The following is a 22,989-nucleotide window of genomic DNA, read 5'->3' as shown; positions in this document are numbered from 1 at the left end:
CATTATTTGAGAGGAAAAAAGTCGTTAACTCTTATATTTATATGAATTACTTAAAAACTCTGATAACTGCCAGTTAAAATACGGGGGATGGTTTGGTGTTTTGGGAATTCAGTTTTGGTTGGCAAGCTTTATCCATCCACTCACCAACATATTGTTTCCATTTTACAATTGTTTAAATACGTTTAATTTTAGTTGCATGCATCGGAAACTTGACACTTAAACTTGTAAATCTTTGTGTATACAGAAGCTAATTAGATGCTGCAATGGAGCTTTCATGGTCATTTGACGACGTGGATGGCTCAACTAAAGACACAATAAGTGAGTTGATATATCATTGTTCATTCATCTTACTCTTCTTCTTAGGTATACATCTTCATCTTCATCCTTCAACTGTATCATCAGTAATTAAAGGACAGTAAAAGTTATTATATTCCAATTTAATGCTGCCCTTTTTTTCCGGCTATACTTATTTAAATTTATTGTAAATGATTTGGCAATGGTCCATGAATCTTTTTAAAGCAGAAAAAAGTTGCCCATTTATTTATCTACCTTAGATTGGAAAACTGATACCCATGTTATTATATTAAATTCCAGTAGATCATTAACTATAGAAGATTATGAAATAAATGTAGTAACTTTGGATATCAAATATAGGATATATGATTGGGTAAGAGGTTATATTATTATATAATATTAAGTACTCATATAAAATAGTAATATTAGGTACTCATATAAAATAGTAGTAGTTTGGAGAAGAAAGTAAAGATAATAAAAATACGAAGTTAGGGGGAACTTGGTTTTAAAAGCCTTGACTTGGTTTGGTAGCGGCTCTCTTTGAATCATCGTGGGTTCAAAGCCAAGTAGAAGACAAATACAGATGAGTCTTTTTCTCTCTTTAAGTAAATAACCAAAACTTCTCACCTCTCCACTAACTTTCATTCTTCAAAAATGTGCAAGCCCATAGCACCACCTCCACCACATGGCCGCACTTCCTGCTCCTCCTCCTCCTCCTCCTCTTCCTCTCCTTCACCATCACCAATGTCACCGCCACCACCACTAAAAATTCAAAGAAGCCCCACAGTTCTACACTCCCCAAACTGTCCTACCATCGTCGAATTAGTAACATTAACGATGATCATGTCATGTGCTCTCCCCAGCTGCCATGTAGCTATGACTGGTAGACGCCGTCTATCTCCGTGGCTCCATGGCTGCAATATTCTCCGTTCTTCAACACCCTCCTGCCCTCAAACACTCTTTCACTTCATCTCCTCCTCCACCGACATAATCATCTTCATGACACAATTTCTCACTCATTTCTTCTCTCAATTCCAAATCTACCATTTTGACGGCACTGCTGCTGCCGGCCTTATCTCCACTCAATCCGCTCAGCTCTTGACTGTCACTCAACAACTATGCCCGCAACTACTTAGCCGATCTCCTCCCATCATGTGTCAAGAAAGTGGTGTACTTGGACCCGATTTAGTCCTCGTTGATGATAGCAAAACTGGCTGGTACCCCGCTGGATAACCATGCAGTATTGGCAGCACCTGAGTACTGCAATGCTAACTTCACGTCATACTTTACCCCAGCTTTTGGTCAAATCCCACATTGTCTTACACATTCGCTGGACGAAATGCTTGTTACTTTAACACGGGTGTTATGGTGATTGATCTGGAGAGATGGCGAGAAGGAGAATAGAAAAATAACAGAATGGATGGAGCTACAAAAGAGAATGCGGATCTATGAGCTGGGTTCTTTGCCTCCGTTTTTGTTAGTGTTTGCAGGAAATAGCGCCAGTTGATCATAGGTGGAACCAACATGGGCTAGGAGGAGACATTTATGAGGTCTGTGTAGAGATTTGCATCCGGGTCCAGTTGAGTTTGTTGCATTGGAGTGGCAAGGTGCCGTGGGTGAGACTTGATGCCAACCGGCCCTGCCCGTTGGATGCTTTGTGGGCACCGTATGATCTCTTGCGAACACCCTTCTCTCTTGAGTCTTAGGATTTGGTACTATATCTGTATTATGATAAAAAGGTTTTATTCAGTCACACTCACCAAAAAAAAAAAAAAAAAAAAAAAAAAAAAAAAATATCAAAGGAGAAGAGATCTATGAAGGTAGAATTTAGAGTGATCCTGTCTCTGTGTACATTACAATGCTTATGTTTTTGTCTAATATGTCCCCGAGAACAGTGATTACAGTTACGGCACTAACAGAAACCAGGAATTTAAATGGTTTTTGAATCTTCCTCTTTTCCTTTTGCCTTGTGTCTCTCATGGTTTATCTCTGAAAGAAAATTTCCGTTAAATTTGCATGTCTCAAGCAGATCAAAGTATCCTGGAGAAAATAGACGGCTGTTGCAGTCTAACAGCAATATTATAATTCAATTTATTGTGGCATCAATTTCTTCTAAAAGCTCATTTCTTTCCAAATCCTGCAAATCATTGCATCCATAACTTTGATCCTACTTTGTGGAGATGATACCATTACTTAACAACACGTTAACACTTCAAATTGAGTATTACTTTTATAAGTATGCCATTTTCTCTTTTGCTTAGGTGTCTATTGTCTGGTCTATCAAAGCTAAACATTAAACTTTGAAGAATTGACCAAATGATGAACCTTCTTATGCAAAATAATATCAAAAGAAAATCACCAATTTGATTAGTGGAGGTGGGGACTAAATATTACATCATTCGAAGGTTCATTATCGCTGCGACTTCTGTCCGAATCCCCTCTTTAAATCGCAATAACAAAATCTTTGTGGGTCAGCAGTGTCTTAATTTCTCCCCAATTGTGTAGTTTTTGTGAAGAAAAAACTACTGGTCCTACAGCTATCAATCCTTTAAGAGTTTACAGTGTACACGGATTATCAGTCTTGGCATCTTGTGGTGATTTCCTTCCTCTGAATTTCCAATATCAAAGTAGTGACCAGAAAAATAAATGCGAGCCTCAACAGTTGCTGTCCATCACCATAAATTCAATCAATCAAACAACTCTACTGCTAGAATTTCTTTTTTTTTTTTTTAAATATTTCTGAAAATTCTTTATCCCATTGCACCTTCTGTCACTTCACAGATGTAGTTTTTGTTTGTTATTAAGAAATAGTCAGGCAGACACTTTGAACAGTAAACTGCACAACAAATTGCCCAACTTTTGCAATTATTCAATAATTACCACAGCACAGTCAATTGTATTATAACTTTTTAGTCGTTAATAATTGGCACCTTTGAAAATATAGAGTAGAAGCTCCCACAGCATTTCTAGAAAAGACAACCCACGTACATGACTTCTTCAAAGAAAATTAAATTAAACTAAAATAAAGTCTAATCAGTTTTAAGTTTCTGACTACGTACTTTTGTTTTCTTAAGATTTGAATTCAATCTCAAATATGCCAACCCTCCATTCCGCAAATCTAATCGTGTCTGCAATTAACATAAGAAAGAAAAGTAAAGAATGTATCGTTATACACACATGAACGCGTTTTTCTTTTGTCTATATTTGATTCAATTTGATTTTAGATAAACTTCTCTTTTATAAAGCATATAAAAACGAAGCAAAAATATTTTTCAAAATTTTCAAGGTTACCGTACGACATAAGATTCTGTGTGTCACTTCTTTGGGAAAAAAGGAAGAAATAGCTCACCTCGCCTTTTCTAGAAAGTTTAGACCCTACCGGTATTGGGTTGTATAATTAATACCAACGAAAGTAATGCTAACAAGAAACAGTGCTTAAGTTTTTAAAGCCTAGACCGATCAGAATAAAAGTTGATAAATGCTCTTAGATGTATTATCAAAATGTTTTGAGTTCGAGTTCCCCGTTGCTAATAGGGTAGCTAGTTAACTCTTACCGGATCGATAATTTCAGGATCCTAAAAGATTAGTTAAAATATCTTCATTTTACCCAAAGGTCCAAACCATGGTCTAGCAAATAAGCCGGAGTTTGAAGCCATTACTCCTGAAATTTATGGTTATTGCAAGAAATATTGCTCATTGTCTAGCTTCTTATATGCTATGGTAACATGTTCATGTTTCTCTCATTTAATTCATGGTAGTATTACTTGAACTAGGAGTAACTAAGGCTGCCATGGAATTAATTAAGTTGTACCGACAACCTAGTACTCTGGTGCGCGAGATGTATGGCGCCTGGGAGATCTTCAACCTTAATTTGCTCTTAACCCGTGGATCAACTCACGGGATTATAGATAATTTATAAACTAGTACTAAACGTTGGTAGATTCTTAACTTCCAGTCAACTCATCAAATGTTTAACACTTAACATAATACCTAGATCTAATATGGGAAAAGCTAGCTCCATCTACCGGAGGACAACTAGTCCTGGAAATTTAAGGCCTTGTAGAAATTAAGGAGCAAATTCTTTTCCAGGGCACTTTCAGTTTCAACCAACCTTTTTTTCCCGGGAAAAATAAGCAACGATATTGCTTAACTTGAATTATTATATCAGTTTCCAATGACTAAGGGAATGTGACATTGAACCTATTGATATGCTTTTTGTTCAACCCCACACTGAGTAACTAACAATTCTTCGTACAGAAATTGGAATGTTAAATGCTAATCACATTAAATTATTTTATATATAATTCAAATCCAGTATTCACTTTGACGCGGGAATTAGCATAATAACAACAGCACTTGACTATACCTTTAAAATCGATAAACAAGTCTCAATCACAAAAATTTAAGCGTAAAGTTTAAGGAAACTGAATATATCATTGAATATCTAAAAAAAAAAACAAATAATATGTTATATAAGGTGGTACAACCAACCTAACAGACTCCACAATACAAGAAAAAAAATCCAAATTCTTAAAAAAAAATAAAAAATAAAATCCTAAAATAATATAGGAAATACGTTCAGAAAACTAATGGCATTGAAACAGTGGATTTCCATTGATATATTATGGGTCCCGTAATCCTCCCGATGAAAAATTATAACTGTTGTAAATTGGTCTGTTGCATTTGGGCTTCTAACACACGACCCTCTCTAGGAATTTACTGTTAGACATTCGACGTCACACTTTCATTTAACATACAAACGAATGTAGCAATAAATAGAAAACACTTATGCCAACTCTTTGAGGTTTGATTATTCTATGACTCAATGCTACATTTAATTTGTGAGAGTGGTTATATGATTGAAATTTATTTATTACTGAACATAGAATATGTTTCTGTTGCTCAAACTTTAACATATGAAACGAATGTTTACCAGATTATTCCCACAACTACTGCCACCGATGAGTTATTGATTATTGGAAAAACGATCTCCATATCATCACCATTAGAATAAGTCCTAATCTAACAATTATAATCAAAACACTTTATGAGCTTGTTAGTGTTAGTTGCTTTTACAACTATTATTCATTTATTTTAATAACGATACAGCATGATTCTTTTCTATAAATTATTGAACTCAGGCTTTACAATTATATATTCTTTCTACATCCACAAATTATTTTTTTGAATTGATGTATATGGTAAGAATAAAAGAATTGAGAGAGCAAAAATCAATTTAATTATGATAAGGTTTAATTAAGAAAATGAGAAATTAAGGTATATGTTGGTATGTAGGTTTTGTAAGTGTTTTGAAGAAAGAAATTGATGGTATAAATAACTTATTATTATAAAAGTGGAACTCATCTAGTTGAAAATTAGGGGAAATGAAACCACCCTCCATCATACCATTAGATCAAAATAGGGTCTTATACCTGCAGTTTAGATGGGCTAAAATTTTGATGAAAGAGCCAGATCGCATGTAAATCAGGGCATGGAAGCCCAGTCTGGATCAAACTATGGATCCCAAATGAATTCCTAGAGCCCAACATCCAAAAAAATTGTGATACTATACAGTCCCTTCTTGTTTTAGACAGCGTAGTCATGAGATAAATATGCAGTTTCCTTTCATCTAATCACCCTATTAAACTCCTAAGGGGGCGTTGGTTGGAATACCGTGGATTACTACGTTTGATTGTCAAATAATATAAAATTTTGATAATCTTCAAATTATAGTAGTTACTGTTGGTAATATTGGAAGTAATCTGATTACCTCTATTTCTTAGGTATTCTAATGATATCAGGGTAATTTTTTTTTTTACAATTCTATCTCTTAGCACCACCGCCACTAGAAAGATGCGCGGAAGGTCGAAAATGGCCGTCGTGCATCGATATGGCCGGTCAACCAGATCTGGCGTGTCTGCTATTTTCAACCAGATCTTTGGCCGAAAATGGCCAACCGGCGCACGGAGGCTATTTCGTGCCTTCTGTGCGCCGTTAGGTTGCCAGCGGCCTACAGTGGCTAGTTGGTGGGGGTGCTTTGTTGATTTTTAAACTTTATATGAGGTTGTTTTTGCTAAGTTTTTAAATGCAAGGGGTTATAAAATCCAAATAATACAATATTAAAAAATAATATAATAAAATATTTATTGAAGACATTAAGTAATTTAAATAATATACCCACCCATTTATTCCTCCCAACCAAACATATTAATAACATCCCCCTAATTACCAAACACATTTTCTTAAAGATTCCCAGTAATCTTCAGGTAATCAACTTTCAGTATCCCATATTCCCATAATCCAATATTCTTTGAACCAATGCCCCTAAGGGAGTGGTTTGGTATTAAGAAGGTTGTGTCCCTTTATTGACTACTAGATTCAAATCACTTTGGAACCATTTACACATTGTGGCTTATGTGGACATTGAACTGTAGTATTCTAGAATTTCAGGAATTAGTTAAGATGGGTGCAAATGGCCCGAACACCCTGGTTATCCAAAAAAAAAAAAATCACTGTATTTATTTTAATTGCTTCCCAACTTGTTACTCGGATTCGATTTTAGGGTCGTTATTATATAGGAACAAATTTAACTATATTAGGCTTGTGTTTTTAGATTGTATTTTACAGGAGTGCAGACCCAAATCCGAAAGGAAGGAATTAGTTAAGAAGAGAAGTCCAAATTCAAGAATAGACTGGTAAAAGAGTATTTCACCCTCCGAGCATATTAGTTGCCTAACCTATGTGGAGGAGTAATCCATGTAATTAGGAGAACTAAGGGCAAAAGGAACTAAATAAATTTTCTCCTCATTTTCCCTCACTTTTCTTCCAACCAAAACCATAATTTCTCACATAAATTCTACAAAAATCTATATTGAGATCTTAGAATCTTCAATTATCTTTTTGTTTCCTTTCACCATTATTTCACAATCATAACATTCTTTATAATTTCTCATAACAGTGTGAGCTAGATGATAATATTTAATACAGGGATAATAAGGAAACCAACGAACCGCCCAAATGGCGACAAGTTTGATTACAGTAACACAGTCAATCAGATATTGAACGTTGATGTCAACATCTCCATGTCATTCCAAAGTACCTAGCGGACAAGCCCTCCATCCCATCAGAATCTTAACCACACAACACAAATCTTTTCACTCAAGTTTAAAACAACGACCCCACAAACGTCAATTTACGTTTTTCAATGGACTTCTATCAACTGAACGAAAGGGCGAATCACCGCATAAATAATCTTTAATCTTACCACCTGACAAGACTTTTTTTAATTAATTAAGGCCACTTGTCTAACAGAGTGATCTTCCCTTAGTAAATTGTTGATAGATAATATCAACACTAAATACAAGAAGCAATCAATCAAGCTATAGTGCTTTTGTTGCATCCTCGTATTGTTTATGTCCGTAGTGATCTTCTCCATAACTTGAAGATTTCCTTCTGAAATATCTGTAATAAATGTACTGCAATATGATCTATTTTGATGCGTTAAGGTTATATTAACAATAAAAATTGATTTATAACTCAACTTTAAAAATTTTCTCTAACAATTTTGACATGACAGTTTACAATTTGACAAACGAGATCCATTATTAGATTGACAAAATTAATTACGAATTGACTAATTATAAACTATCATATCGAGATTGTTAGGAAAAATTGGTAAAATTTAGATGTAAATAAACCAAAAACTAAAAACTATAATAATAGTTGATTGCTTTAGAAAATTTACAACAGAGAAGGATACAAATAAGTCCAGCGCCACGCAGACTATGGCATCCAGCAACCATGGCATATTGGCTTTTATATTTTCCCATTCAGTGTTTCTCACAAGAATACTGCATTCATATTAGGGATCCATGGTTAAGAATAAGATTAATTAAATATAATAATAATAATAATAAGTAAAGTTGAGAGAAATAGACAGCACAACCTTAAAACGTAAGTGACATTGGCCACCAGTGCAAAGAGGAACATAAGAGGATTTAAGCCCTATAACAAGGTTGTGATTTATTTGATCAGTCAATCTTTCAAGATTTATTTGAGTAGTTATGAATTGAAGACTGCAGTGAGTATAGAGTTAAGAGCATCACCTCCACACTCCCTCTTTTAATCTGATGATTGGAATTAATAAAAAATAGATTTGATTAGTAACGTGACAAAATTAATGTATAGGAGGACAAGAAAGAAATTAAATTTGTCAAATTTAAGTGGACTTTTACATTTAGCCATATTTGAGGAAGTCGACCGCCCATGTATATAGCAGCCATCAGCCATCCCAGCCATTGTCCAAAGACACTGTGCTCCGTGCTGCTTCCCTGATATTAATATTTACAGTTTCAAACACTTAATAAAAAACAATATAAAAACCATGGCCAAAATATACATAAACAGAGTCTTTTGTAAAAACTTATCTTACATTTAAGACTCTTCTTGAGTTAAACCCGGCAATTGTTTCTGTCAATGCCTTACTCTGCATCGGAAGATTAAGAGATACAGCAAGAAATGTTCCATAACCAGCCTGAAAACACATCATGTCACATCTAGTAAAAGGAATTAAACTAAAATGACCAAATAAATTAACAGAGAAAAAGAATATATGACTGACGGATCTTGGAATTGGCCTGGGCTGGCTAACAGAGTGAGTCTTAGATGAAACCGGAGCCGCTTCATCGTCAGACGATGAATCGTCGTTAAAGCGCATGGTTGAAGGCCCACTTTGGGCTGCCCTAAGATAAGTTCGAAAGGGGGGAGTACCACTGCCAGCTAAAGATCTAGCGGATCTGAAACATGTTTTACATATTGATATTTAGAAGAGTGTTAAAACACTGAACATTAAGTGTCTAAGGGGAGAATTTAATATTGCATACGTGTAGTAATACTCTCTCCGAGAATATGCTTTTACTTCAGCCCCGGGAATGGGGATGCCTGTGTCAGCTGACTTAGGTTTCAAAGGCTCCTTCTCATCTTTATCCTGCATATAAATATACAAATAAAACCTGTAAATACCTCTTATCTAAGGTAAACAAATTCGTAAAGTAGATATTTAGATGTTGAGAAAGCGTACTCCCAGTTTAGCTTTGATTTGTCTGGATTTCCACCTTTTGTAGATGTGATCATAGTACAAGCCTTGCAACACCAATACTATAGTACTGATCGTGTAGAGCTGGGAGAAGAAGTCAAGGAAATTGGTTTAGTTTTGACAAAGAAAAGCCTTAATATACAGTATCCAGATCTTTGTCAAAAAGTTCTTGATTTCCAGATTCTTTTTTATTCGAGTTTATCCAAAGGAATTAATAATTTATAAAATATAAAATATTTAAGTTTATCATGGATTATTATTAATAAAAAGTAGGATGCACATTTAGGTAACTTTTTCATTTACTCAATAATTGTTGACATAAACCGAGAGTAAACCCCATTTTTGGGTGTAAAGCTATAGAACAGGCACTTGCAATTACTAAAGAGGTTCAGGGTTCGTTTAGTAATTGAACATATGTATAAAGGTAGCAGGAGCCAAGAAAGTGCGGTATTACCAGAGCTGTGTAGTACTGCGTTGGTAACTGCATCAAGAAAATAAAACAGAAAGATATCAGACAAAAGACTTTATGAAATATTTATATAATATTAGAAAAGTTAATCTAGAATATTAATTTTATAAAAAGAGATTTAATCTAGATTATTAGTTTAATGAAAAGAATGAAGAACTACTAGTGAAATGTTGTCAGAGCCATCCAGTGTGAGGTTGTTCTCTCATTACCGGACGACTGGACCACAAAAGCTGTATAGGAGTTGAGTTAATTTTCAGTGTCACACTCACCGTTGCTGGTTCGAGAAGACAACCCACCAGATTAAAAACATCTCTGTATCATTATAAGATAAATTAACTGTTAAAATGAGTAGAAACGTCGAACTTTGTTTATGTGCGTCAGTGCGCGTGTGCGTGTTGCAGATAAAAGAACAAAGAACAAACCCGGCAACCCAAGTGAGGAGAAATGCTAAAGAGACTCCATGGCTAGACTTTGTGTGGAAGTTGGTGATGATTTGAGGGATCTCTGCAACTCCCCAACAGACTAGACTAACGATCCCAAAGCCAAAAGAGAAATCATCCTGGAGATTGCAGAGGCAGTCTTTGAAATACCTCTCAACCCAACGCACACAAGGCTTGTTCTCTTTAACACAATAAGCTAAAGACATAGCTAATATGTCTGTCTCTCTCTTTTCTGAAAAATGAGTGTAGTTTTGTTGGTGAAGTTGATAATGGTTTTTAAAGGCAGAGAGGTGAGGTTTATATTACAGAAGAGAATCCTTATTAGTAACGGATAAGTAGGTGTGCTTGTGTTGTTATTTTACTTTGAGGAAGGGACCCAATTGTAAAAACCAGAACATGCTAGTTGAGTGTCATCATGTCGACAGCATATTCTTGCTGTGCTACGGATGATGCCAGAAATTAATTTTCATGTCACCTTGTGGCCGTGTGGGTAAATATGAGACTCTGACTTCTTGAATAATGTGGTTCGCATATTCTTGTGGATATGTCCTTTCTGTTGGTACTATGGCAAACGTTGCTAAGCCTACGGTCCAGATTTTTTAAAAGGAGTAAGCAATTAGTGATCGGGTTCCACTTGAATGGTTCATAATTTCGTATAAAACGTGGCATAGGGACGTACCATTTATCTGGGATTAACCTGGGTGGTCAACTGGTCATGTTTGGTCCAAAAGGAAATATATTCTATAGTTTTATAACGTATATCAATAAAGCTCCCAAATATTTGCATTATGATATTGTAGGCATCAGAACTAGCACCAAAAGAACTATCTCGTTCCTGCTTGAATGCAGTGACAGTGTATGAAAAAGAAAATTGAAGTATAAGAAAGTTGTTTATTATTAGGTTATAGACTTATTAAAGGCAACAGTCTGCATTTGATTACAAGTTAATGGTTTTATTCACTGCATCCAATCTTCACTGCGTTGAAAAATGGTAATGAAATCGGCACACGTGTAACCGTCGTGGAAATGCTATAGTCTTTTTCAAATTTCTTGGTCTTAGAAATAATTATTATAAATTAGAATTACTCCCATCAATGTTTTCTATACAGAGGAGGTATACGAAGTTTAACCTTCGTCCTTCATCTTCATTATTTTTCTACCTCTCTTTCTTTTTTTTTCGTTTTTCTTTTATTTTTTTATTTACTTTATAAGTTTCTTTATAGAATTTTTTGTAAGAATAGACTTACTCTTTGTATATAATGTCTTTATCTAAAATACTTGTAAGCATTAAATTAATTCATGGATTCAACTTTTGTTGACTACGAGACTAGCATAAGAAATCAAAGCTTTAATGGTCCTTCCAATAAATGAAATTATCGTGAGAGCTTTGAAATGTCAATTCTTACAGGTCGAAAGATAAAAGAGTTCTGATCCAAATGGTGATATGATCTGTCCAGCTAGTTACAGTGTAGTTGAGTTAAAATTTACCACTACGAATCAAACCCAATATAGGGGCCAAGTTCAATATAGAAAAATGACAAAGTAAACCCCGACAATTATGTGCATACTTCAATCGGCTTTATTTGATTCTACTCAGTTGAATGTGGCCTCAAAAGCATCTGGGTTCATTATGTAAACACATATGCTTGATAAAGTAGGCTTAAGTAGAACTTACTCTAAAAAACTAACTCAAAAGAGGAGAGAACTCAATAACTTATATACACCATAACAGTCCATTATTGAGGCGATGTAGGACAAATTAAACTTCTAACACTCTCCCTTACGTTCGGCATACAAGACCGAGGTCTAAACCCATCATCGTCCTAACTAAAAAGGGGAAAGAAACAAACATGGTTCTGATACCATGATAAAGTGGGCTTAGGTAGAACTCACTTCTAAAAACTAACTCAATAGAAGAGGGAATCCAATCACTTATATATGTCATAACAACCCACTATTAGGACGATGTGAAATAAATTTAACTTCTAATCATGCTTCCAGGCTCTTATCCTAGAAATGATATTAGTGACATTTTACATGTTTGATAAATGATAAACACAGGTCAATCTATGGTTTTGTTAAATGATTTGGTTTATTGATGTTATTATCTGAAATTACATTTATATCTGAATTGAACAGTTTTGCAGAATATAATCCAATAATATCAATATTAAAATAAATATATAATAATATTTATTAGAAGACAATTAATAATTTAAATAATATACCCACCCATTTATTCCCCCAACCAACATATATATATACATACCCACTAATTACACAACACATTTTCTTAAATTCCAGTAATCTTCAGGTAATCTAACTTTTCAGTAATCCAATATTCCCAATAATCCAATATTCTTTGAACCAAATGCCCCCTAAGGGATTGGTTTGGTAGTTAAGAAGGTTTGTTCCCTTTATTGACTTACTAGATTCAAATCACTTTGGAACCATTTACCACATTTGTGGCTTATGTGGAACATTGAACTTGTAGAGTATTCATGAATTTCAGGAATTAGTTAAGATGGGTGCAAACTGGCCCGAACACCCTGGTTATCCAAGAAAAAAAAAAATCACTGTATTTATTTTAATTGCTTCCCAACTGTTACTCGGATTCGTTTATGGTCGTTATTTATAGGAACCATTTAACTATATTAGGCTTGTGTTTTTAGATGTGTATTTAACAGGAGTGCAGACCCAAATCCAAAAAGGAAGGAAATTAGTTAGAAGAGAGTCCAAATTCAATAAGACGGGGTAAAAGAGTAATTTCACCCTCCGAGCATATTAGTTGCCTAACCTATGATGGAGGGTAATCCATGTAATTAAGGAGAACTGAAGGGCAAAAGAACTAATAAAATTTTCTCTCATTTTCCCTCACTTTTCTTCCAACCAAACACCATAATTTCTCACATAAATTCTACAAAAATCTATATTGAAGATCTTAGAATCTTCAATTATCTTTTTGTTTCCTTTCACCATATTTCACAATCATAAACATTCTTTATGAATTTCCATCACGTGTTGAGCTAGATGATAATATTTAATACAGGGAATAAAAGGAAACCAACTGAACCGCACAAATGGCGACAATTGATTACAGTAACACAGTCAATCAGATATTGAACGTTGATGTTCAACATCTCCATGTCATTCCAAAGTACCTAGCGGACAAGCCCTCCATCCCATCAGAATCTTAACCACACAACAAAATCTTTTCACTCAAGTTTTAAAACAACGACCCCACAAACGTCAATTTACGTTTCAAGTGGACTTCTATCAACTGAACGAAATGGCGAATCACCGCATAAATATAATCTTTAATCTTACCCACCTGACAAGACTTTATTTAATTAATTAACGGCAACTTGTCTAACAGAGTGTCTTCACCTTAGTAAATTGTTGATAGATATATACAACACTAAATACAAGAAGCAATCAATCAAGCTATAGTGCTTTTGTTGCATCCTCGTATTGTTTATGTCCGTAGTGATCTTCTCCATAACTTGAAGATTTCCTTCTGAAATATCTGTAATAATGTACTGCAATATGATCTATTTTGATGCGTTAGAGTTATATTAACAATAAAAATTGATTTATAACTCAACTTTAAAATTTTCTCTAACAATTTTGACATGACAGTTACAATTTGACAAACGAGATCATTATAGATTGACAAAATTAATTACGAATTGACTATTATAAACTATCATACGAGATTGTTAGGAAAATTGGTAAAATTTAGATGTAAATAAACCAAAAACTAAAAAACTATAATATATGTTATTGCTTTAGAAAATTTACAACAAGAAGGATACAAATAAGTCCAGCGCCACGCAGACTATGGCATCCAGCAACCATGGCATATTGGCTTTTATATTTTCCCATTCAGTGTTTCTCACAGAATACTGCATTCATATTAGGGATCCATGGTTAAGAATACGATTAATAAATATAATAATAATAAGTAAAGTTGAGAAATAGCACAGCACAACCTTAAAACGTAAGTGACATTGGCCACCAGTGCAAGAGGAACATAAGAGGATTTAAGCCCTATAACAAGGTTGTGATTTATTTGATCAGTCAATCTTTCAAGATTTATTTGAGTAGTTATGAATTGAAGACTGCAGTGAGTAAGAGTTAAGAGCATCACCTCCACACTCCCTTTTAATCTGATGATTGATTAATAAAAATAGATTTGATTAGTACGTGACAAAATTAATCGTATAGGAGAATAAGAAAGAAATTTATTTTGTAAAATTTAAGTGGACACTCACATTTAGCCATATTTGAGGAAGTCGACCGCCCATGTATATACAGCCATCAGCCTCCCACCATTGTCCAAAGACACTGTGCTCCATGCTGCTTCGATATAATATTATAGTTTTAAACACTTAATCAAAAACAATATAAAAACCATGGCCAAATATACATAAATAGAGTTTTTGTAAAAACTTATCTTACATTTAAGACTCTTCTTGAGTTAAAACCCGCAATTGTTTCTGTCAATGCCTTACTCGCATCGGAAGATTAAGAGATGCAGCAAGAAATGTTCCATAACCAGCCTGAAACACATCATGTCACATCTAGTAAAAGGAATTAAACTAAAATGACCAAATAAATTAACAGAGAAAAGAATATATGACTGCAGGATCTTGGAATTGGCCTGGGCTGGCTAACAGAGTGAGTCTTAGATGAAACCGGAGCCGCTTCATCGTCAGACGATGAATCGTCGTTAAAGCGCTATGTTGAAGGCCCACTTTGGGCTGCCCTAAGATAATTTCGAAGGGGGGAGTACCACTGCCAGCTAAGATCTAGCGATCTGAAACATGTTTTACATATTGATATTTAGAAGAGTGTTAAACACTGAACATTAAGTGTCTGAGGGGAGAATTTAATATTGCATACGTGTAGTTACTCTCTCCGAGAATAGCTTTTACTTCAGCCCCGGGAATGGGATGCCTGTGTCGCTGACTTAGGTTTCAAAGGCTCCTTCTCATCTTTATCCTGCAATAAATATACAAATAAAACCTGTAAATACCTCTTATCTAAGTAAACAAATTCGTAATTAGATATTTAGATGTTGAGAAAGCGTACTCCCGTTTAGCTATGATTTTTCTGGATTTCCACTTTTGTAGATGTGATCATAGTACAAGCCTTGCAACACAATACTATATACTGATCGTGTAGAGCTGGGAAAGGAGTCAAGGAAATTGTTTGTTTTGACAGAAAAAGCCTTAATATACCTATCAGTATCCAGATCTTACTTGTCAAAAAGTTATTGATTTCCAGATTCTTTTTTATTCGAGTTTATCCAAAGGAATTAATAATTTTAAAAATATAAATATTTAAGTTCATATGGATTATTATTAATAAAAAGTAGGATGCACATTTAGGTACTTTTTCATTTACTCAATAATTGTTGACATAAACCGAGAGTAAACCCCATTTTTTGGGTGTAAAGCTATAGAACAGGCATTGCAATTACTAAAGGTTCAGGTGTCGTTTAGTAATTGAACATATGTATAAAGGTAGCAGGAGCAAGAAGTGCTGTATTACCAGAGCTGTGTAGTACTGCGTTGGTAACTGCATCAAGAAAATAAACAGAAGATATCAGACAAAAGACTTTAGAATATTTATATATAAGAAAAGTTCAATCTATAATATTATGCATGTTCTCTCATTTAATTCATGAGTAGTATTACTTGAATCTAGGAGTAACTAAGGCTGCCATGGAATAAATTAAGTTGTACCGACAACCTAGTTCCTCTGGTGCTGCGAGATGTATGGCGCCTGGGAGATCTTCAACCTTAATTTGCTCTTAACCCGTGGAGTCAACTCATCGGGATTATAGATTTATTAATTAACTACTTAGTTAATTTATAAACCAGTACTAAACGTTGTAGATTCTTAACTTCCAGTCAACTCATCAAATGTTTATACACATTAACATAATACCTGGATCTAATAATGGGAAAAGCTAGCTCGATCCACCGGAGGACAACTAGTCCTGGAAATTTAAGGCCTTGTAGAAATTAAGGAGGCAAATTCTTTTCCAGGGCACTTTCAGTTTCAACCAACCTTTTTTCCTGGGAAAATAAGCAAACGATATTGCTTTAACTTGAATTATTATTATCAGTTTCCCAATGACTAAGGGAATGTGACATTGAACCTATTGATGATGCTTTTTGTTCAACCCCACAACTGAGTAACTAACAATTCTTCGTACAGAAATTGGAATGTTAAATGCTAATCACATTAAATTATTTATATATAATTCAAATCCAGTATTCACTTTGACGTAGCTGAGTTAGCATAATAACAAGACTAGCACTTGACTATACCTTTAAAATCGATAAACAAGTCTCAATCACAAAAATTTAAGTCGTAAAGTTTAAAGGAAAATCTGAATAATCATTGAATATCTTAAAAAAAAAAAACAAATAATATGTTTATATAAGGTGGTGACAACCAAACCTAACAAGACTCCACAATAAACAAGAAAAGAAAATCCAAATTCTTAAAAAAAAAATAAAAAATAAAATCCTAAAATAATATAGGAAATACGTTCAGAAAACTTAAATGGCATTGAAACAGTGGATTTCCATTGATATATTATGGGTCCCGTAACTCCTCCCGAATGAAAAATTATAACTGTTGTAAATTGGTCTGTTGCATTTGGGCTTCTAACACACGACCCTCTCTAGGAATTTATCTGTTAGACATTCGACGTCACACTTTCATTTAACATACAGAACAGAATGTAGCAATAAATAGAAAACACTTATGCCAACTCATTTGAGGTTTGATTATTCTATTGACCTCAAATGCTACATTTTAATTTGTGAGAGTGGGTATATGATTGAAATTTATTTTATTACTGAACATAGAATATGTTTCTGTTGCCCAAACTTTTAACATATGAAACGAATGTTTACCAGATTATTCCCACAACTACTGCCACCGATGAGTTATTGATTAGTTGGAAGAAACGATCTCCATATCATTCAACCATTAGAATAAAGTCCTAATCTAACAATTATATATCAAAACACTTTATAGAGCTTTGTTAGTGTTAGTTGCTTTTACAACTATTATGTTCATTTTATTTAATAAACGATACTAGCATGATTCTTTTCTATAAATTATTGAACTCATGCTTTTACAATTATTATTTTCTTTTCTACATCCACAAATTATTTTTTTGTATTGATGTTGTATGGCAAGAATAAAAGAATTGAAGAGAGCAAAAATCAATTTAATTATGATAAGGTTTAATTTAGAAAATGAGAAATTAAGGTATATGTTTGTGGATGTAGGTTTTGTAAGTGTTTTGAAGAAGAAGAAATTGATGGTATAATAACTTATTATTATAAAAGTGGAACTCATCTAGTTGAAAATTAGGGAGAAATGAAACCACCCTCCATCATATCCATTAGATCAAAATAGGGTCTTATACCTGCAGTTAGATGGGCTAGAATTTTGAATGAAAGAGCCAGAATTTTGAATGAAAGAGCCAGATCGCATATAAATCAGGGAATGGAAGCCCAGTCTGAATCCCAAATGAATTCCTAGAGCCCAACATCCAAAAAATTGTGATACTATACAGTCCCTTCTTGTTTTAGACAGCGTAGTCATGAGATAAAATATGCAGTTTTCTCTTTCATCTAATCACCCTATTAAACTCCTAAGGGGGCGTTTGGTTGGAAGTAACGTGGGATTACTACGTTTGATTGTCAAATAATATAAAATTTTGATAATCTTCAAATACTAATAGTAGTTACTGTTGGTAATATTGGAAGTAATCTGATTACCTCTATTTTCTTAGGTATTCTAAGATTATCAGGGTAATTTTTTTTTTGTTACAATTCTATCTCTTAGCAACCACCGCCACTAGAAAGATGCGCGGAAGGTCGAAAATGGCCGTCGTGCATCGATATGGCCGTTGACAACCAGATCTGGCGTGTCTGGCTATTTTCAACCAGATCTTTGGCCGAAAATGGCCATACGGCGCACGGAGGCTATTTCGTGCCTTCTGTGCGCCGTTAGGTTGCCAGCGGCCTACAGTGGCTAGGTTGGTGGGGGTGCTTTGTTGATTTTTAAAACTTTTATTATGAGGTTGTTTTTGCTAAGTTTTTAAATGCAAGGGGTTATAATAATCCAAATAATAATCAATATTAAAAAATAATATAATAATAATATTTAATTAGAAGACAATTAAGTAATTTAAATAATATACCCACCCATTTATTCCTCCCAACCAAACATATTAATATAACATACCCACTAATTAACCAAACACATTTTCTTAAAGATTCCCAGTAATCTTCAAGGTAATCTAACTTTTCAGTAATCCAATATTCCCAATAATCCAATATTCTTTGAACCAAATGCCCCCTAAGGGATTGGTTTGGTAGTTAAGAAGGTTTGTTCCCTTTATTGACTTACTAGATTCAAATCACTTTGGAACCATTTACAACATTTGTGGCTTATGTGGAACATTGAACTTGTAGAGTATTCAATGAATTTCAGGAATTAGTTAAGATGGGTGCAAACTGGCCCGAACACCCTGGTTATCCAAAGAAAAAAAAAAATCACTGTATTTAATTTTAATTGCTTCCCAACTTGTTACTCGGATTCGATTTTAGGGTCGTTATATTATAGGAACCAAATTTAACTATATTAGGGCTTGTGTTTTTAGATGTGTATTTTACAGGAGTGCAGACCCAAATCCAAGAAAGGAAGGAAATTAGTTAAGAAAGAGAAGTCCAAATTCAAAGAATAGACTGGGTAAAAGAGTAATTTCACCCTCCTAGGCATATTAGTTGCCTAACCTATGATGGGAGGAGTAATCCATGTAATTAAGGAGAACTTGAAGGGCAAAAGGAACTAAATAAAATTTTCTCTCATTTTCCCTCACTTTTCTTCCAACCAAACACCATAATTTCTCACATAAATTCTACAAAAATCTATATTGAAGATCTTAGAATCTTCAATTATCTTTTTGTTTCCTTTCACCATTATTTCACAATCATAAACTACTCTTCTGTTTTTGCTTAATTTTTACATTCCCTTTCAGAATTTATTATCAACATTCTTTATAGAATTTCTCATAACAGTGTTGAGCTAGATGATAATATTTAATACAGGGAATAATAAAGGAAACCAACTGAACCGCACAAATGGCGACAAGTTGATTACAGTAACACAGTCAATCAGATATTGAACGTTGATGTCAACATCTCCATGTCATTCCAAAGTACCTAGCGGACAAGCCCTCCATCCCATCAGAATCTTAACCACACAACAAAATCTTTTCACTCAAGTTTTAAAACAAACGACCCCACAAACGTCAATTTACGTTTCAAGTGGACTTCTATCAACTGAACGAAATGGCGAATCACCGCATAAATATAATCTTTAATCTTACCCACTGACAAGACTTTATTTAATTAATTAACGGCAACTTGTCTAACAGAGTGATCTTCACCTTAGTAAATTGTTGATAGATAATATTACAACACTAAATACAAGAAGCAATCAATCAAGCTATAGTTGCTTTTGTTGCATCCTCGTATTGTTTATGTCCGTAGTGATCTTCTCCATCCCTTGAAGAGTTCCTTCTGAAATATCTGTAATAAATGTACTGCAATATGATCTATTTGATGCGTTAAGTTATATTAACATAAAAATTGATTTATAACTCAACTTTAAAAATTTTCTCTAACATTTTGACATGACAGTTTACAATTTGACAAACGAGATCCATTATTAGATTGACAAAATTAATTACGAATTGACTAATTATAAACTTCATATCGAGATTGTTAGGAAAAATTGGTAAAATTTGATGTAAATAAACCAAAAACAAAAAACTATAATAATAGTTGATTGCTTTAGAAAATTTACAACAGAGAAGGATACAAATAAGTCCAGCGCCACGCAGACTATGGCATCACAACCATGGCATATTGCTTTTATATTTTCCCATTCAGTGTTTCTCACAAGAATACTGCATTCATATTAGGGATCCATGGTTAAGAATCCGATTAATTAAATATAATAAAAAAAGTAAAGTTAGATAGACAGCACAACCTTAAACGTAAGTGACATTGGCCACCAGTGCAAGAGGAACATAAGAGGATTTAAGCCCTATAACAGGTTGTGATTTATTTGATCATCAATCTTTCAAGATTTATTTGAGTAGTTATAATTGAAGACTGCAGTGAGTAAGAGTTAAGAGCATCACCTCCACACTCCCTCTTTTAATCTGATGATTGAATAATAAAAAATAGATTTGATTAGTCCGTGACAAAATTAATCGTATAGGAGAATAAGAAAGAATTTAATTTGTAATTTAAGTGGACACTCCATTTAGCCATATTTGAGGAAGTCGACCGCCCATGTATAAGCAGCCATCAGCATCCCCCATGTCCAAAGACACTGTGCTCCATGCTGCTTCCCTGATATTATATATAGTTTTAAACACTTAATCAAAAACAATATAAAAACCATGGCCAAAATACATAAATAGAGTTTTTGTAAAAACTTATCTTACATTTAAGACTCTTCTTGAGTTAACCCGGCAATTGTTTCTGTCAATGCCTTACTCTGCATCGGAAGATTAAGATGCAGCAGAAATGTTCCATAACCAGCCTGAAAACACATCATGTCACATCTAGTAAAAGGAATTAAACTAAATGACCAAATAATTAACAGAGAAAAAGAATAGTTACTGACGGATCTTGGAATTGGCCTGGGCTGGCTAACAGAGTGAGTCTTAGATGAAACCGGAGCCGCTTCATCGTCAGACGATGAATCGTCGTTAAAGCGCATGGTTGGGCCCACTTTGGGCTGCCCTAAGATAAGTTCGAAGGGGGGAGTACCACTGCCAGCTAAAGTCTAGCGATCTGAAACAGTTTTACATATTGATATTAGAAGAGTGTTAAAACACTGAACATTAGTGTCTGAGGAAATTTAATATTGCATACGTTGTATACTCTCCTCGAGAATACTGTTACTTCAGCCCCGGGAATGGGGATGCCTGTGTCAGCTGACTTAGTTCAAAGGCTCCTTCTCATCTTTATCCTGCATATAATATACAAATAAAACCTGAAATACCTCTTATCTAAGGTAACAAATTCGTAAAGTAGATATTAGATGTTGAGAAAGCGTACTCCCAGTTTAGCTATGATTTTTCTGGATTTCCACCTTTGTAGATGTGATCATAGTACAAGCCTTGCAACACCAATACTATAGTACTGATCGTGTAGAGCTGGGAAAGGAGTCAAGAAATTGGTTTGTTTTGACAAGAAAAGCCTTAATATACACTATACAGTATCCAGATCTTACTTGTCAAAAAGTTATTGATTTCCAGATTCTTTTTTATTCGAGTTTATCCAAAGGAATTAATAATTTTAAAATATAAATATTTAAGTTCATTATGGATATTATTAATAAAAGTAGGATGCCATTTAGGTAACTTTTTCATTTACTCAATAATTGTTGACATAAACCGAGAGTAAACCCCATTTTTTGGGTGTAAAGCTATAGAACAGGCAATTGCAATTACTAAAGATTTCAGGGTTCGTTTAGTAATTGACATATGTATAAAGGTACAGGAGCCAAGAAGTGCTGTATTACCAGAGCTGTGTAGTACTGCGTTGGTAACTGCATCAAGAATAAAACAGAAAGATATCAACAAAGACTTTATGAAATATTTATATAATATTAGAAAAGTTAATCTAGAATTTAATTTTAAAAGAGATTTAATCTAGATTTAGTTTAATGAAAAGAAGAAGAACTACTAGTGAAATTTGTTGTCAGAGCCATCCAGTGTGAGTGTTGTTCTCCATTACCGGACGACTGGACCACAAAAGCAGTATAGAGTTGAGTTAATTTTCAGTGTCACACTCACCGTTGCTGGTTCGAGAAGACAAACCCACCAGATTAAAACATCTCTGTATCAATAAGATAATTAACTGTTAATGAGTAAACGTCCGAAGTTTGTTTATTGCGTCAGTGCTGTGTGTGTGTGTGTGTTGCAGATAAAAGAACAAAGAACAACCCAACCCAAGTGAGGAAAATGCTAAAGAGACTCCATGGCTAGACTTTGTGTGGAAGTTGGTGATGATTTAGGTCTCTGCAACTCCCCAACAGACTAGACTAACGATCCCAAAGCCACAAGAGAATCATCCTGGAGATTGCAGAGGCAGTCTTTGAAATACCTCTCAACCACCGCACACAGGCTTGTTCTCTTTAACACAATAAGCTAAAGACATAGCTAATATGTCTGTCTCTCTCTTTTCTGAAAATGAGTGTAGTTTTGTTGGTGAGTTGATAATGGTTTTTTAAAGGCAGAGAGTTGAGTTATATTATAGAAGGAATCCTTATTAGTAACAGATAAATAGTGTGTTTGTGTTGTTATTTACTTTGAGGAAGGGACCCAATTGTAAAAACCAAGCATGCTAGTTGAGTGTCATCATGTCGACAGCATATTCTGCTGTGCTTCGGATGATGCCATAAATTAATTTTCATGTCACCTTGTGGCCGTGTGTAAATATGACTCTGACTTCTTGAATAATGTGGTTCGCATATTCTTGTGGATATGTCCTTTCTGTTGTACTATGGCAAACGTTGCTAAGCCTACGGTCCAGATTTGGAAAGGAGTACACATTATTGATCGGGTTCCACTT

General features: G+C 34.3%; 1 protein-coding gene and 2 pseudogenes across 1 annotated transcript; 1 reads left to right on the top strand and 2 right to left on the bottom strand.

The window, feature by feature from the left end:
- The first annotated feature begins 263 nt into the window (after positions 1 to 263).
- Positions 264 to 2,020, top strand: LOC116129163 (annotated as a pseudogene).
- Positions 2,021 to 7,646: 5,626 nt separating this feature from the next.
- On the bottom strand, positions 7,647 to 10,623 carry LOC116129128 (probable vacuolar amino acid transporter YPQ1). Its single transcript, XM_031414884.1, has 12 exons — positions 10,280 to 10,623; positions 10,127 to 10,169; positions 9,843 to 9,869; positions 9,374 to 9,472; positions 9,177 to 9,280; positions 8,915 to 9,089; positions 8,726 to 8,827; positions 8,529 to 8,624; positions 8,400 to 8,420; positions 8,240 to 8,298; positions 8,054 to 8,144; positions 7,647 to 7,781 (listed from the first exon to the last, which is right to left on the bottom strand). Exons 1-12 carry the CDS (start codon positions 10,501 to 10,503, stop codon positions 7,674 to 7,676), a joined length of 1,149 nt encoding a protein of 382 aa, XP_031270744.1. The 5' UTR covers positions 10,504 to 10,623; the 3' UTR covers positions 7,647 to 7,673.
- A 3,118-nt stretch (positions 10,624 to 13,741) lies between these two features.
- On the bottom strand, positions 13,742 to 22,575 carry LOC116129162 (annotated as a pseudogene).
- Between the last annotated feature and the right edge of the window lie 414 nt (positions 22,576 to 22,989).

Source organism: Pistacia vera, unplaced genomic scaffold, assembly GCF_008641045.1.
Source record: "Pistacia vera cultivar Batoury unplaced genomic scaffold, PisVer_v2 Contig208, whole genome shotgun sequence".
NCBI lineage: Eukaryota > Viridiplantae > Streptophyta > Magnoliopsida > Sapindales > Anacardiaceae > Pistacia > Pistacia vera.
Note: the sequence above shows the minus strand (reverse complement) of the source record. Positions and strands in the feature narration are given on the sequence as shown.

Excerpts from the sequence above, each read along its gene's own strand:
- LOC116129128 (XM_031414884.1), bottom strand. The coding sequence starts at position 10,503 with ATGTCTTTAGCTTATTGTGTTAAAGAGAACAAGCCTTGTGTGCGTTGG. Across the intron at positions 8,145-8,239 it reads AATGTCACTTACGTTTTAAG|TATTCTTGTGAGAAACACTG; the intron begins GTTGTGCTGTCT and ends ATATGAATGCAG. Across the intron at positions 7,782-8,053 it reads GCGTGGCGCTGGACTTATTT|ATCATATTGCAGTACATTTA; the intron begins GTATCCTTCTCT and ends GCATCAAAATAG.